The sequence below is a fragment of the Chelon labrosus genome, assembly GCF_963514085.1.
Source record: "Chelon labrosus genome assembly, chromosome: 1".
Lineage (NCBI taxonomy): Eukaryota > Metazoa > Chordata > Actinopteri > Mugiliformes > Mugilidae > Chelon > Chelon labrosus.
In genome coordinates this window covers 16,844,623-16,861,485 of record NC_140337.1, presented here as the reverse complement: position 1 = coordinate 16,861,485, position 16,863 = coordinate 16,844,623, and the positions used below count along the sequence as shown (strand labels likewise).

General features: G+C 43.9%; 1 protein-coding gene across 8 annotated transcripts in view; it reads left to right on the top strand.

Moving 5' to 3' along the window:
- The window catches only part of mark2b (MAP/microtubule affinity-regulating kinase 2b), a 45,965-nt gene that overhangs the window by 1,800 nt on the left and 27,302 nt on the right, over positions 1–16,863 (top strand). For all 8 annotated transcript variants that reach the window (XM_084543666.1, XM_084543664.1, XM_084543670.1 and 5 more), the window contains one exon: positions 15,310–15,477. In XM_084543666.1, coding sequence (XP_084399792.1) covers positions 15,310–15,477 — 168 coding nt within the window. The remainder of the gene's footprint in view (positions 1–15,309; positions 15,478–16,863) is intronic.

Here is a 16,863-nt window from a genome sequence, read left to right as displayed (position 1 = left end):
AGGAGAGCAAATTTAGTCGTCTGTTTAGTCTCCGTCTCTGCACGTCTTCCTTCTTTGACTCTTTGACCCTGTCGCAGTGCAGACGACGCAGCTGAAAACAAGTTTCACTCTGAGATGATTAAGTTGCGCTCTTGTTTCACCGTAGTACAGTTATTTTAGTGGTTAGATGTTGTGAGTGTCGCACCAGTCCAGTGTGAAAAAGTCGATGACAGTCTTCTGGGAGGAAAAAGTTGATGTGTTGCTATCACAAAAGCTCTGAGTAGGTGCTAAAACAAGAAAAGAGCTTTCTGAGGTTGTGATCCATAAGTAAACTTTTAAAGAAACAATATCGTTCATTGATTGTTAAATAAAGCGCACACAAAGGGATCAGAGCGCTTGTGACACAGATGGATTTAACATCACAAATAGGCCGATTACTGAGTTTTTAGTTTGAATTGTCAATTTGTTGCTGGGAGCGATGGCAGCACACAAAACAATATGCATCCTCCTTTTGGGCTCGGATGCACATCCCCTAAGAGTGCTCCGAAACGAATCACAAATCTCGCTTCATCAAATGCAAAGGATCGTGAAAACGCTCGTGGATGATCGTTTGGTTCTCGCTCCAGAATTCAAGAGCCTTTTTTTTGTTTTTTTTCCTGCACGTTTGATTTAGACGGTGCTTTTGAGTTGTGTGTGTGTGTGTGTTTAGAAAAGCCGGAGAAAACTCTTGGCCGTGCTGCAGATCCATACTCGAACGCTGGAAACAAAGCCCCTCTGCTTCCAAGACGACGGTATCTATCTTAATCTTGTAGACAGTTTTATCTTATTATTATGGAAAAGCCACACACGCTCACATGAAAGCCATTATAGTTTCCAGTAAAGGCCATGACTTGTGTTACTTGGACAGCTGTTGACAAGCAGAAATCTTTCTTGAGTGTTGGATTGGGAAAAAAAAAAAAAAGTGTCTAAATGTTGACGCTGCAGCCTGAGATAATGTCAGCTCTTGTTAAAAGCCAAAGCCATTTCGATATATATGCACGTGTACACGCTTGAGTATCTATATGAACGCAGCTGTGGTCAGTAGGTGGTTTTAACTGTTGCTCGGTGACTTTGACGAGCCTAAATTAAAAAAGCGCGAACGTTCTCACAAGAAAGAATCTGATTAAAACCTTCGCGGAAACTTGTGACGAACATTTGTTTGTCAATACTGACGCTGAATAACTTAATGCTTATAAGGGAGTGTTACTGAATTGTACCTGTTTTCTGTCCGTGACACAGAGCTGCGCCCTCTTTCAAACAGTTTTTAAAAAAAACCTAGGTGTGAGCAGCAGTTGGAACAGCCAACCAGACTTCAGACCTGCTTATCAGCCTGTAGGAAAACCCGTCGGTGGTGGAGACTAAAGGTTCAAAAAAAAAAAAAAAAATCCGCCTGACTTTGATTCTTGTTTAAAAAAAAAAATGCTGACACAAGGAGCTGTTAACGCTGTGATCTCACTGCTTGTGTGTGTGTGTGTGCTGACATGTCCAACGCTACAGGTCACTACTTCCATTACAGTGTAAAAGGAAAGCGGAGCGACACCGATACCGGTATGTAGGTGTAGGCAAATAACTACACACAGTGTGACACATGCGTATCCCTACATGGCTACACCCTTATGGGGACAGAGATACAGGAATAATACATTTGATTATGCAAGTCTTTGCCTTAAGCTGCAACACAAATACACATATATATATACGTGCAGACGGGTCATTTCCATTTCCAGTTGTGACGCCGTAGTTAAGTTTCGCTGCTCCTTGAGCATATTGGTATAACGCAAACGTGTACGAACAGTGTTAACCTTCGCTATTAGCCAACTTCCTCACTGAGTTCGGTGAGACGCCGTGGCTGGCTTTTGCAGAAGACACTGGCAGAAGAAAAACAATCCATCAAAAAAAAAAGTTAGGCTCTACACAGATGCACAGGCTCATAAAATTATACAACCTAACTGCGGCGTCTTGGGGGATTTATAACTGCTCGTGCCCCGGTTGTCTGACCTTTAGCAGCGCCTTGTGTTGTCTTGATGTTGTGCTATTGTTGGCCTCGGTGCATCCAATGCCCACCCTACGGCAAACCCCAGCGAGGGGTTTAGGGGTGGAACAAAAAAAAAAAAAAAAAAAAAGTTTGGGGGGTCACGATAAACTCTTAACTGGGTTTGTAGGCGAAAGGTCACGGATGAATACTCCCACACACAAACGCAGTCTGTTTTTAAAGGCCATGTATAGAAAGCCTTTGGTGTCGGGTCTCAAGATACGGGACAAAATGGCACCGGACATGAGGACGGGGCTGAGCGTTGACACGGCTCTCTGTTCCCGTCGGAGGCGGCTTGACTGTATACTTTTGATCTGTTCGGGGGCCAACGTGCTGGTTTTTGTGAAAGCAGATATTCTCTTTTTCTCAACGTGTCAGCAAAAAAAAGGGACAGCTTGACCCCCGGATGTACTATTTTAATATTTTACACGGCTTATGTATGACTTACTTCAAAGTTGGAAGCCCTGTTTACACTTGACTGCAATCTAAGCTGTGAGTTAATGGTTACAAAAGTCCTGGGAGGCGTGATGTAAAAGTTACTGATCAAGACCTCCTCCTACCTTGCAGTTGTCGTGACCAGTTGCCGGGCACGTATCACAAGAGAGCTGTCAGATATAGAGAAGTGGCTTATGACATCTCTCTGGCCGTGTGAAATGGCAGATTAGTTGAGCGGCTTTGATCGGACGCGCTTCCACGTTATGCAAGGCTTTCTTGCTCGCTCTTCGTTTGAGGAACTTATATTTAAATATCTCGCTCGTTATCAGCGTTACACTGAATACCTGGAGCTTGCACACATACTACAGCGATAAAGCACGATTGTTAAATACACCGAGCTTTGTCCCAACAACTACGTGATGTTAAAATATTGCAACACGTCGGGTCAAACCTGCGCGACAGAACTGGATGATACTTTATCTTGTCGGCGTGCCGTCGGCTGTTAACACGTTTCTCACAGCTCGCCCACTTCCCCAGACACCACGACGTCTTTATTGTCTTGTTTCCTGTTTTACCGTGTTTCCCATCTATTCATCGAGCTGCGTCTTCTGACTGACACGAGCTCGAAGCTAGAAATACAGGTCTGCCTCTTCAAGGGTTGTTTCATCCTCCGTGTTATTATTGTTTGGGCAATTGCACACAAGCTGAATAAAGCTGGATCCTCCTCCTCCTCCTCCTCCACACACACACTGAGGTGTGATGGGAGTTGAGCCATTATTTTTTTCCAAATGAGAGATTTCCTCACGGTAGATATCGCACCGAACCACATTTTGGGAGTGACCTTAAAGTTTGCATCAGGTTTATCCAAGGTTTATTTACTCAAGACTCTCCATTCCCAGAGGAAATAATACAAGGAACCAGGAAATAAAGCGCTATTTAGCCTATTTGACTGCTTTACTATTGTTGGCCCAGCTGTGAAAACTCACATGTCACATTAAAACAATGCACATGCCTCCTCCCACACATAAACGATAAACAACCTCAAGCACACTCGTGCGCACTCGCTCTTCAAAATGTGATCTTGAGGAGCTGATATGACGGAGGTGGAGTTTAAACGTAAGGTAAACATACGTAAAGTTTATAGCGTTTTGCCATTTTCTGATTGTGTCGTAACTTTTTTTAAATAAACTCATGGGCGATGTAGTTTTGTAATTAAGTTCGTGAACCTTTAAGCCGGTACTTCCTCGTTTTGATGATGTTTTCTGTGCTGTTTGTGCTTGGGAAATTATGCCACACTCCGTTCAGTACGAGTGTAACAATCATTGCTTATAACACGGCCATCGAGATGTCACTGTGGTTACAGTCGCAGTCAACCGCAGCAAACGGCAAATGTTTTTTTTTTTTTTTTTTTAATGCTGAAATGACAACAGATTCATGGCCGACCAGTGTGAACTTGCCTGTGTTTCTGACATGTTTGCATGCAAAGCCTCATAGTTATGAAAGAAAGCTGATAGAGAATCCCAAAGCCAGGTTAACCTGTTGTTACCGTTATTAATTTGCATAATTGTGTTTAGTCATGGTCCCTTTTTTCTTTATTTTTTAGGTATACTTATAATTTGTTGCAAGGAAATGAGGCTATGTGTTGTCTCATAGTTTCTTTTGCCGGTAGCTGTGATTAACACTGGACTATTAGCAAGTTATGATTGGATTTGTAGCATCTGTTGCCTCTATTTTGACTTTTAAAAGTCAAAAGAGCGATGCCGTAAACGTCCTCTGACCAGGAATTGATCTGGGAACCTTGCATTAATAATCCAGGAGGTCTCAGGGGAAGTGGTTAAGGGGGAAAAACCCCAGCACGCCACATCTGTGCCTCTTTCCGCGTGACAATTCGTTCCACTTATCTCTAAATTTATTTACTTAAAAGGTAGGTACCCGTGTTCCTCATCTCTAGCATCTCAGGTTTGTCCTTTTATAACCTTCGCCAGGACCAAAAGCAGCGAGGCTCGCAGATGTGAAAAAAATATTTCAAAACGGCATTTGGAAACATAAGTACGGTCGAGCACAGTTTGATGCGTTTCATTTGACACCTCAGGAGTGTGAAAGAAAGGCGGCGTCGCCCAGCAAGCTGCTGCTGAGCTGGAAATTCAATATAGTTGAGAAAGAAGCGGCGTGAATGTGTGCGAGTATTGACACAAGAATGCTGATGAAGATGTGTTTTTAATATTCCGGTGCTCACCTTTCGCTTTTTTTTTTTTTTTCTCCATTCATGCGCCCTTCGTCGATATGAGTCATCATGTGAGCACACACAGACGCACACACACCCCGCACGATACTTTCTTTTCGCCCTTTCACTCCAATGTCCTGACACGTGAACTTTAATCTACCCCATCTCCCAAAAACCAATCCATAACCTTCTTTTAAAGGGTTAATTTTCCCACAAAGATCCCCACAAAGAAGTGGACTCCCAGTTTTTTGTACCTCATGACTATAGGAAAGCATTTAGCTCGCACACACACACACATACACACACATACACACGTTACTGTTACGCCCAGGAAACCATAAATTATGCCTCTCTCCTTACCAGACCCGTCACTAGGCAGATGAACAGAAAGACAAAGCTAGCCAGGGCCCTAGCAACAGAGAACCTGCCTCAAACACACACACACTCACGTTCACAGTTGTTCTTGCCCACACACACACACACACACACAATCCCTCATTTTCCCCCTTTATACTCAGATACAGTTAATTCAATTGGAATTACATTTTCAGTCGGCTATGCTTGGAGGTGGACACACAAAAAAATAAAAATAGGGCAAGCAGGTGCCAGCACTGCACTAAAATCCAGTGCTTTGTTTGTGTATGTGTCTCTCTCTCTTTCTTTCTCGGAGAGAGCAGGGCAGAACAGGCCTTTCCAGTCGAGCCGAGCGGTAGGTGTGGCTGCCAACTGTAGACCTGCCGATGTGAAGGGCTTGACGTCATTCAGGTGAAAAAGGAGTGTGCAGAGTTCTCACACACACACCGCTCCGATGCGATCCTCCAGCTCCGCTTGGGCATGTGATGTCAAGGCTGATGTCAGGGCTTGGGGTTTCTTCCTGTGATCTTTTGTGTTTTTATTTCTAGGAAAAGCTTAAAGTATTAGGTGAGGGAAAAAATGTAGCTCATGGCTTTCTTTGTTGTCGCGCAAGCCTAGCCTACGTTACTACCTTATGTTGTTCAATTCAGTACAACTTCGCGTGTACAGCGCCGATAAGAATCAAACTCTTAACAGAGCCTAAGTTACACAGTTAGCAAATAAGCTGCCGTTATTAGCACGATTATCCAAAATGTAACCGTCTTTCCCAACCCTAAGTGTCAGAGCGTTTGTTGTGTGGCGCATCTTACCTAGCCTGACGTAGCCATATTCAATTGTGAGTCTGATACTGCTCCATTGGGGCTGTGATTGTGGGGCGTGTTTCAGGTTTCAACCACCGAACCAGGAAAAAGAAATGCCTCTGCACTCAATTGGATAGACCTATAACCAATCAGAGCAACGGAGTGTGTGACGTACGTTAAGCGACGCATAGTTGTCAACAGAACTCAACTCCACGCACGCTGGAAGAAGTAGAAGAAGAAGATGAACCGTGTAACCGTTTTTGCCGGTGTTGTGAAAAGGTAGCTGATAAATTAAACTTTGGCCGAATCCCGTACGAAGGACGGCAAAAACATCTTTTACGATTAACAAATGCCTTGATCGCATTTATCTGTTCCTCTTTTAAAATCAATGCGCCGTCGATATCTTCTAGAACAGACTCGATGGCAGAATCTACACATCTCAGTTCTCCAGCGGCAGCCATCTTTGTTGTAAAACAAATTCAACCCAAGCGCTCTTTGGTGACGTGGTTGATTACGTTACTGTTGATCATCTGTCCATCATCGTATAAAGCCCGCCCTGAGAATCTGATTGGTACGAACAGCTCCTGTTCGAGCATAATTGCGCCTTAACGGAGCAACGCCGGACCGAACTTCCAGACCTCAAATGTTGTGGGCGGGACTAAGTTCGGCTGGCACCCAGGCTACATCTTACCCCCACGACTGCGCTTACTAACGTCTTTGAAGATTATTTCAGTAGCTCTCTCTCTCTCTCTCTCTCTCTCTCTGGAGACCGGCTTGATTCAGTGTTTCACACTGTGTCCGTCTAAATGCTGCAGGATTAGCTACATCTGTTGGGAGGAAACTTTCTGATCTCCGCTTAGTCATAAAGAGTCTGAAATCCAGTCAGAGGGGTAAAATTAGGTTATCGGGGCTTGAAGCTACGCGGCGAAAACCTGCAGTAAGAAAGCCGCCGTGATCCATATCCATCCACCGTTGTTTTTATTAGTGTTTTCCAGTTGCCCCCTAAAGCTAAACCCTCAAGATACACCTCTTCTCATAAAAATATACCATTTAAACGCATCACAGTGTTGGCAGAGGTCATCCTTGTTTTAAGCATCGTGTTTACCCGCTCGTGATTTATCCGTCGGCTTTTCAACGCGGCCACGCTGTGAAAAGCTCCACAGACCTGTTTGCTCCTGTAGCTCCCATGCGCCGCTCACACCCACGGAGTTGCATAGCAGCAGCAGAGTGAGGGCACACAAGGAAGTGCTATGCGGAGCGTCCCGACTGTGACAGCAACAGAGCAAACAAACACGGCCTCTGAATTGATTTGACACACACACACGTACACATACCTAGGGAGATAGGGTAATCCCGTTTTTAAGAGAACACATACGCACGACATTCACAGCAAACTGAGACCCGGCGTGACACCACCTTGCTAAAGTAAAGGGGCCTCTCGCACGTTTTACTTGGCCTCACATGTGGTGGCAAATTTGTACCTGTGCTGTATATTACCCTAGAGTGTTAGAAGAGGTGACAAAGAAGCAACGTTGTGCGTTAAAATTAGCTTTTTTGTCTTGCGTTGGCTTAAGTTGGGCTAACGCCTGGGCTCATTTTGCATCGTTTCTGCTTTGTCCGCCAAAAAAATGACAGCTGTCTGCTTCTTTATGTCTAATGCAGCGTGTAGATTAAAAAAAATGTGGATAAATTACGCTGCAATTATTTAAGGTAAATAGTGTGAGAACAGGTTTGACAGATAAAACGATCTATGACAGGGTGTGTGCTTTAAGGATTTCCCACTTGAATGGAGACAGCCGGTGTTGTCAAACTCTCCTTTAAATGCTTAAATACTGTGTGTGACTGTGTGTGTGTGACTCAAGGTGTCAAAGGTGCTATGATTATGCGTGTATATCCATCCTCGTCCAAAAATACATCCACGCAAAAACTCTACGCCCCGGTCCGGTTTAACTGGCTTTTCCGTTATGTGTTGAATCACACGGAACAGTTCAAACAGGTGCGGCAGCATTTCTCCGGTTCGCGTTTTGAACTGCCCTCTTAATTTCCTCGTCATTAGAGAGGTTCCAGAGTCTCACCCTCTTGGGGTTTCCTTGTAATTGGGAGTTCTAGTTAGCAAGCCGTTTGCAGGCTCAAGTGAGTCACTACAAAGCACAACATAGTGGTTATTTAAGAAGATAATGACTCGGGTAAGAGAACGAGTTGGATATTTTGACAGTTGTGTTGTCGTATGGTCATATTGGCACGCTGAACACTAGATATTCCTGATAAAGGACAACAATATCTCCTTGTCAAGTAAGTTTTCTTTATTTATTTCCGGAGAAGAAATGGTTGAAAGGAAGGAGGGAGGGAGGAAGCAGGAAAATAAATGAAAGGATGAAGACAATACAAGCCGGCACTAAGACGGAGGGCAGGATTCAGCTAACGGCTAATCCCCATGGCAACGCAGCCACCACAAACTGAAGTTGTGTTTGTGTACATGTGCCCTCCCACCCACAAAGTGTGGTATAAGGCAGCAGCACCGTATATATATATATATATATGTGGTGGTTGTGTCTCTATATAATTTTAAAAAGTTACGTTCACATAAGAATACAAAAAAAAATAAACAAAATGTATTTTTAGTGGTTTATGCTGCCTCATTATTATCACGTCTACTCCAATAAAAACCGTTATTAAAATCTAATATTAAAATCGATTTATGAACATGAACACCTGAGCTGACGTTAAGGATCTCGTAATGAACGTTAGACGTGGCCTCCAGCTTCTTCTAAAACACTTCATCTTCACATTTTCACCTCGTAATCTACAAGTTTAGTTGCTTTCTGTAGTGTAAACTAACTAGCATCCTCACACAGGAAGGGACAGACAAGGAAGTGGTTAATTTGTAGTTAGTTGTCTCAAATGAGAGGGGATATTGTGATTACCTTTAATTGTTAACGGCAGTTTGTGATGTAATTTAAAAGAAGAATAAAAGGCAATTTGAATAAACAACACATATATAAATAGCCATTAGTTTGTTGATTGTCAAAGTTGCCTGAAAAGTTGACATATTTTAATTGTACATAATTGCAGTAACAATGGACCTGTGTAATTATAGAGAGCCGAAGTCCCGCCCCCTCTACTTCCGGGTCATGGGACCTATCTTTCGAAAAAATATGAACGGCAGTCTATGGCGAGATCATAATAATTTTTTTGGTCCCCGTTCGAATTGTGGCATGAATTTCACATATGATGTGTGTGAATTTAAAAGATAATTTTTCACGTCAAGAGACAAATTATTTGACGTAAATAAGCTGAACAACATTAGGTTTTGTATGAGATCGCTTAGTGAACTACATCTCTCGTCTGAGAACTATGGCTGTCTCCTTGTTGAGCTTTACCGTCTTCTTCCAGGACGAATGCAGAAGCATCAAACGAGGTGAAAATCATTATAAATCGGGTCGAGAGCTGTAGTCACACGAAGGGAGTTTTGGTCGGTTCTGTACGCGCCAGCATGCGGGACTTGTAGTTCGTTTAATTACGTATTTTCCATAGCGTTTCACTGAACTATCTTGCGACAAACTGTGACATTCTTGACATGTAAAATCATTTTTTATTCTGAAAAACAACATATGTATAATCCAAGGCACAAAGTCGATCGGGACCAGAAAATAATTTATCTTTCGCCATAGACTGCCGTTCATATTTTTTCGAAAGATAGGTCCCATAACCCGGAAGTAGAGGGGGCGGGACTTCGGCTCTCTATACCTCTTGTTTCAAGAGATTAGAAGCACATACAAGAATTGTTTGGCGTCTTTCACATAGTACAGATTTCTATTCCCTTTTAAACAAGTGGCTGCTGCTGCTTCTGGCTGAACAGAGTGAACCAACTAATAATCTTGAACTTTAATCAAATTTCTAGTTGATAATTGATCAACCTGATCTAGCAGTGCCCTGTAATTGTGTTTTTCAGCCTTCAGCCTACCTTTCCCTTTTTATTACCCATGCTTTGCCCTCTTTGTGCCCATTTACCTGACTCTCTCCACTATCTCGCCATTGGCTTTAACAGTCCGTTGATGGTAGTGTGTGGCACGTACGCCATGTGCAACTCTCCCTTAGTTTCTTAACTGTAAAATTCCATCTGGTTGTATGTGAGTGGCTTCCTCCCAGAACTGAGATTAGCAAAGGTCAATGATAATGAGGCCTGAGTCAAAACACAACCAACACTGCCTTGGATTAACTAGACTGCCTTATGTGTGTGTGTGTGTGTCTGTGTTTTGGTCATGTGCAAATGCTTGTGTTTGCAGTGTGGCAGTAAATGGCTTTCAGCTGCAAACATCTTGTCAGTGACTTTTCACTTTGTGTGTGTGTGTGTGTTTGGGGGGGGGGGGGGGCCCTCAACGGTCGGGCTGGATATAAACACTATACTAATGGTCTCTCCACACGGTAGGCAACAGACTAAAAAAGGGCCGGCCACCCCCCTCCGCGACGTGCTCGAGAGACACAGTAGCTGATAACGTCAGGTTCAGAGCAAACTGCTGCACTCGGGACATGTTGCAGTAGACGTTCGTTCGTATAATTTAGGAAGATATTAATTTGTCTCGACTTGTGGCCAGAGACTGCCTTCTGATAAACACAACGTGCAATAGTTCAACCTATTTCATTGGCACGTCTCCACAGGGCATGACTTTAGGTTAATGTAGCTCCTCTGGTAAAATGTGGCTCAAGCTGAAGATGCCAAGTTTCATAGATTAGCCATTTTTTTCCGCTATGAATTACAACACAAAACTGGTTAAAAAAAACAGGACTTCTTTAAAAAACGAAACCTGCCATAAACATTACAGTCATGTGCAGGTTTATGAGTAAGATTTAGAAGGATACGTCGCTCCGGTGTCACCCTGTAGGGCTTTATGTTACCACTTTACCACCTCTACGGGACGCAGAAGGTCATCTGATGTGAGTGTCGTTGGTTGCAGGGAGTTTATGTGTTTATTATATCTAATTAAGAGTTCCTTCAGAATACAGCGAGGTAAATAATAAAAAAATAAAAATAAAAAACGTGTATGCTAGCAGTTCCACGTTGGTATTCATGAGTCACACTCGACAAATCGGAGAGTAATGTGAGAACAAGACGGTGATGTCACTTATTGTCCTCCGACACGGCTATAATTATAACTGAGGGGGAGAGGAGGGTATGTGCATGTGTATGTGTTTATATATGTATGTACGTGTGTGTGTGTGTGTGTGTGTGTGTGTGTTGGGGGGGGGGAGAGGAGGTGGGGCTTGCTTAGCCTGCAGCTGCCCAAAAATGAAGGAAGAATCAGAAGACAAAAATAGTCAGACATGAAAGAGGATAGGAGAGACGGAAGACCAAAGGGCTGAGGACCGTTGGTGGAAGAGGGGAAGAACCTCAGAGGAAACGCGCTTCAATTGTAAAGGGCCGGTTCACGGTCTCTCAGAACTCGCTCGCAGGACCCGTTTGCTTATAGCCGTTCGGAGCGGGCCACGCTCGGATTGAACGGCCGGCGATTATAGTGACAGTGAGGGCTAATGGTGCACATAGTCTTACGCTTGGTTGTCTGAATAAAGAGTCACAAACGGTTGTGTAATAAATGGAGAAGCGGAGCTGGAGAAAAGAAGCACAGAGCGGCACTGTGCAGCCTTGGTTTGCTGTTTTAGTTTTTATTTTGGGTGCTCTTTGAAAAAAACAGAGAGAATTTGAATATTCTTTGATGTTATTTCTTTTGTATTTCTTTGTTTCTGTTTACCATCAAACTGCCTGGAGACAACGGATTAAAATTAGCTTTTTGACGGTATTCCAACACGTTTTTAATCATCTTGATGAATGAATAAATTAAGCCCAGTCTTAACCGTACAATCCTTTAGGTTTGCCCTTTTTTTTTTACAAAGCTACAACAGGGTGATCTAACTTCTGCTAAGTAAAGTAAACTCGATGTATTTTTAAAATCTCAAGTGCATTTTAATGAGAAATGGAAAGCTGTCTAAAAGTTGCCTCCCAGAAATTAAACAGTGTGAATGCGTCAGGCTACCGACCCACCAACACCTTTTAATTTTACATTTACGCATTTAGCCCCGTACTGAAGTATTGAGTAGAAAGCACAGATTGGCACGTCGTATACCGTATAACCACCAAAACACATGCGTCACAGTTCGGTTCCTCCTCTGTTATAACTGCTCTCTAGACGCAGCTTCCACCCCAGACCTCCCTGATATTATGTTGATGTTTACATATTAATGTAAATTATGTAAAATCTTACAAGTCCCAGTCGGGTTGGGCGGTACGAGCAAAATCTTATAATTTCATATCACGGTAACGGTATATATCGCGTTTGATCATTTTCCTCTTTTGTTTTTATTTGCTCACAGCAGCATAACATTATTTTAATAAAGAAAATGTAATAATATAATAAATAATAAGCCACAAAGAATGTGCAAATGTCTGGTAAACATTGAACTCCAGCTTTAACTTAAGTGCAAATGTAAACACAGAGCTACAGCTTAGTCAGAAATAAAAATAACAAATGAGAAAAAGTATTTTGTAAGTTTTACACAAGGTAACTGGTGCATAACAACTGTTAGTGCAATATAAAATCACAGCAGAGGTTACTGGTGTTTCCACCTCCAGCAGCAGCAGCAGCAACGGTCGCGCGACACTCTTCTATTGTGTAGAAACCCCATTCCTCCATAGATGTAATGCACTGTAGGAGCGAGTGGCCCTGTTCCAAGATGGCCGCCCTGTAGGCACGCCGCTCCAGCAGACGGCAGCGCTCAACGAGGCGATGTATATACGTCTATGGGTCGGGCTGCCTCCGTTTCCTCGTGACGTCCACTCTCCGCCTCCGCCATGATTGTTGCCTACCGCTCAGGTGAAGCTGTTTCTCCTTCTTCGTTCTCGTGCAACAACGCCAAGCAGTCTGCTGCAATGCCTGCGGTGCCCCGTGTGTCGAGGCGGTGTAGTTACAAAACGTGGTGTTTTTGCTCTTTCTCCGGTATAAACGGTATTGCAAAATCTCTACCGGTAGACACTTTTTTTTATACCGTCACACGGTATAACACCGTCATACCGCCCAACCCCAAGTCCCGGTTTGCCAAAGCAGTCGACGCCTGTTGCCGGTGTCTCCAGCACGTTGCCCGGCCTTAGTCATTCATTGTTTTCACTGACAACTCTACCTGTAGCCTGAAAGCACAAGCGTGTTTGAATTCTGCAAAAATATGTCCAGTCACGGAAACTTCTACTTTGGACTTTGCCACGCTGCGTTGTGTCTGCGCTCAGTTTATTGTGTAAACCTGAAAACTCCCTGACGGAAAAAGGCTTTCATGGGGGTTTCATATGTACACACTCCTTTACAGCGGCTTACTACTCAGATATTTTCCTGAAAGGCTATTCCCAGACGTTTTCAGAAGCCTGTTTAATTAAAACTACGTAAACTTGACAATATTTAACATTGCACCACGACACGACACACCGAGTTAAGACGGATCATGAGGGCAAAATATGACACGCAGCCGCTATTTTGGATAGCGGCGCTCTGGCGAGATCAGCGTGGAGCTAAGTGGGTGACAAAGGGAGTTAGGTCACACGGACCTCTGTGAGGACGGCCCAGCTGACGTAGAAATCAGCTTTGTGCGGCCAGACCCAGTCTTATTGTCTCAAAACGGTCCGCCTCCCTCTCCTACGTGATCCAAACACCACATCACATAACCCCGTCCTGTCTGGCTTTAATGTAACTGTCATTTGTTTTAATCTGCCCCAACCCCCCCCCAGACTTAATCTGGCCTATTACACTTTATGAAGGTCTGCACTGTCAGCGCGAGGATGCTAGCGTTGGGGGGTGGTGGAGTGGCTGCAGACATTAGATTATACCATCTGGAGTAAGAAGCGCACAAATACAGCGGAGTAATCACCGTTTTGCCGGTTTCCCATGGCCCCAAGATTTGGTCGCAGGGAAGATGATGTTGATAAAAATGTGGTCTGTGGGTAATTTGGGGACGCAGAGCGAGCCTTTAATTTGTCCAGACTGGAGGGAGATAATTAGGTGAGTGAAATGACTGGTGTTGGAGGGGAAGAACAAAAGTGTACAAACCTCTTCACATCGTACCAACACTGTGAATTTCCCTGCGCTCCGTCTCCCATTAGTCTCAAATCTCTCGAGTGGTGTGTGTGTGTGCACATGTCCACATACCCGCACCTTTGTGTGCGCTAGTGTGTATTCTAGTATCTGTGTGTGTGTGTTTGCGTCTCGTCACCCTGGAGCCAGGCGTCCTCTCCTCTGACCCTGATCCCCGTCACCTGTCCTGCTCGGATCACACACACACACACACACACACACACACACACACACACACGGACATAGACACATACACAATTGCTGTGACCCCTTCCTGGAGTTGAAACCCAATCGCGGTCGCCAACCATGCAAAACCTGCCAGCACAGCAAGGTTTTGTTTTCTTTTTTTGGCCCGTGCGTCTGACTCGAAGGACCCGCTGTCTGCTGCAATGAACTGATCTGGAGCAATTTTACAACGCACATAAAAAGAGACCATTATAATAAAAAAAAAAACATTTATAAACACATTATTAGTTCCGCTGTGCATTTATTGTGTGGTTTCATCTTAAAGGCACAATTTAGTCAAAGAAGCAAAGGTAAAAAATCTTATTTCTTGATTCGTCTGAAGCCCAAACTAACTTTAAGACATATATTGTGTACCGGCTCCAGTGTAAAACATTTACTCTAGTAAATGAATGAATGAATAATCTTCCAGAGGCAGCACCTATCTGTAAAAACAAAAAAAAAGAGGAACCACATAGCCCAACGTTTGGATCACTCCAGTGTTATTACTAATATCTGCGCCTAACCCAAATATTAAAAAGTTAAATCAACTTCTCCTTCACTTATTTGTAATCACTGCGTTTGTTTCTCTCTCGCACATTTACAACATTTTTCTGGTAAGAGCAGCAGATGCGTCCATAATTGTGTGTAATAACTATTAATAAAGTTTTATAACAAAGTGCAACCCACTCATTTTTTAGCTAGCGGTTTACATTTCTCCAGAAACTCTTTTAAGATAATAATCAATAGTGACCCGTCCACTCCCAAGTCTCCAGATTAACCTTGACTCTTTTACGTGGAAGTGCAGCTGCAGCTTCGTAGTTCGGTTCTCCTCTGGTGGTTTCTGGTGTATAATGAAAGACTGGAGGCTAAATAATTTGGACTGGCCTTTCTGAACGCAGTGGCCTCGGGCCTCGCAAGGTTGAGTAACTCTACATGTGTACCTGACCTCAGTTTTTGTTTTTATTTTTGTGTTTTGATCATTGCTGTTCTGAGAAATATGGAAATGATACAGAAAACTGTGCAATCAGTATCATCTTATGTCTCATACACGCTTGCGTCTCCTGTGCCTTCTTCTTCTTCCTCCTCTTCACTTATCGCCTCCTCTCTTTCCAGGAGTCCAAGTCGTCCGGCCGCTCCAGCATGTCCCGATGTCGGAACTCCGTCGCCACGGCCACGTCGGACGAGCAGCCGCACATCGGCAACTACCGGCTACTGAAAACCATCGGCAAAGGCAACTTCGCCAAGGTCAAACTGGCACGACACGTCCTCACCGGAAAAGAGGTAGGCATGAACGGACACGCACACACACGCAGATAGAGATAGAGAGAAGTTAGATAGGACTGGAAGCTTTAATCTTATCTCGTGGTTCCACTTAAGAGACTCGTCCTGACTTTCTGAACTTCAGACTTTTATTTTTAGACCCTTAAGTCACGTTCTGACGACAAACGGTGTTGTCAGCGCTTCAATAACAAACAGAAAACTTTTTGGAAAGGAAAAAAATGTCGCATAAGCATGAACCGCGGTTTAAAAACTGAAGTGTGAAGTTGTTTGTGTGTGTGAGAAAACCTAGCGTAATCGGAAAGATAAGTGTAGCCCGTGACAACGAAGCCTCAAGTGTTCTAATGGTTAAAGTGAGAAAAGGTAGATTTTTTGCTTCCTGGTTTTTGAAGAGAGGGGAGGGGAGGGGAGGGGAGGGTCCGTGCTGTGGTGCGCAGCAGGTTTTGGTCTGATCTGAGGCTTGTATGGGTTTAGAGACGGCGGTACATCTGCTGCAGGAGATTAGATCACCATTGTCGGGTTGAGTGGAGAGGCCTGAACGTCTCCGGGCTTACAGTAAACTCCAGATGTGATGTAATGTCGTGATCTGCGCCTTTAAGGGAGAAGCTGTGTCTGCAGCGAGCCCATGCCGGGTCCTGTCTGATGCCCAGTCAAGTCTAACTCTCAATCTACGTGTGAGGGAAGGAGAGGGAGAGAGGGAGAGAGGGGTGGGCGGGCTCTGTCAATGTGTGACAGCTCTGTGCCTGACACCCTGATAACACTCCATGTGACTTACTGGCGCACACACACACACACACACACACACACACACAAGGAAAACAAGGGATAGTCAGAGGGCATGAAAGAGTCAGGCAGACAAGCACAACCAGAAAGAAGTTGGTTGACTGTGAAAGACAGAAATGTGAGCGAGAGAAAAGTCCGTCCTCCTCTTTCTTTCCGTGTCCTTGTGAAGACATCGTTCTTTGTTTCTTTCTGCCTTCATGTCCTCTTTTCTGTTTTTTTTTTTCTTCTCACTTCGAGTCCCTCCCATCTGTCTCTTCCTCTATTTTTATTTTCTCAGCTCATGTTTTTGTTTTTATCTTTCTTTCCCTTTCTCTCTGTGTGTTTTTTTTTTTCTTAATCTCCTCTCTGTCCCTCTTGACGGACACCACCGTTGGATTATTAACTTTAAACCTCGTCATGGCATGGGTGAAAACCGTGCTTCAGCTCACTCTGTGTGTCTCTATCTCTCTCTCTCTATTCTCTACTATTATGCAACTGTCGCCTGCTGTGATTGTGTGTTTATCACTTAATGCTGCGAGATTGTATCGTTATGTTTGTGTGTGTGATGTGTCCAAGAAGATAGCAGTGTGTGTGTTTGTGCTGCAGCTTTGTGTGAGAGCGTGATGC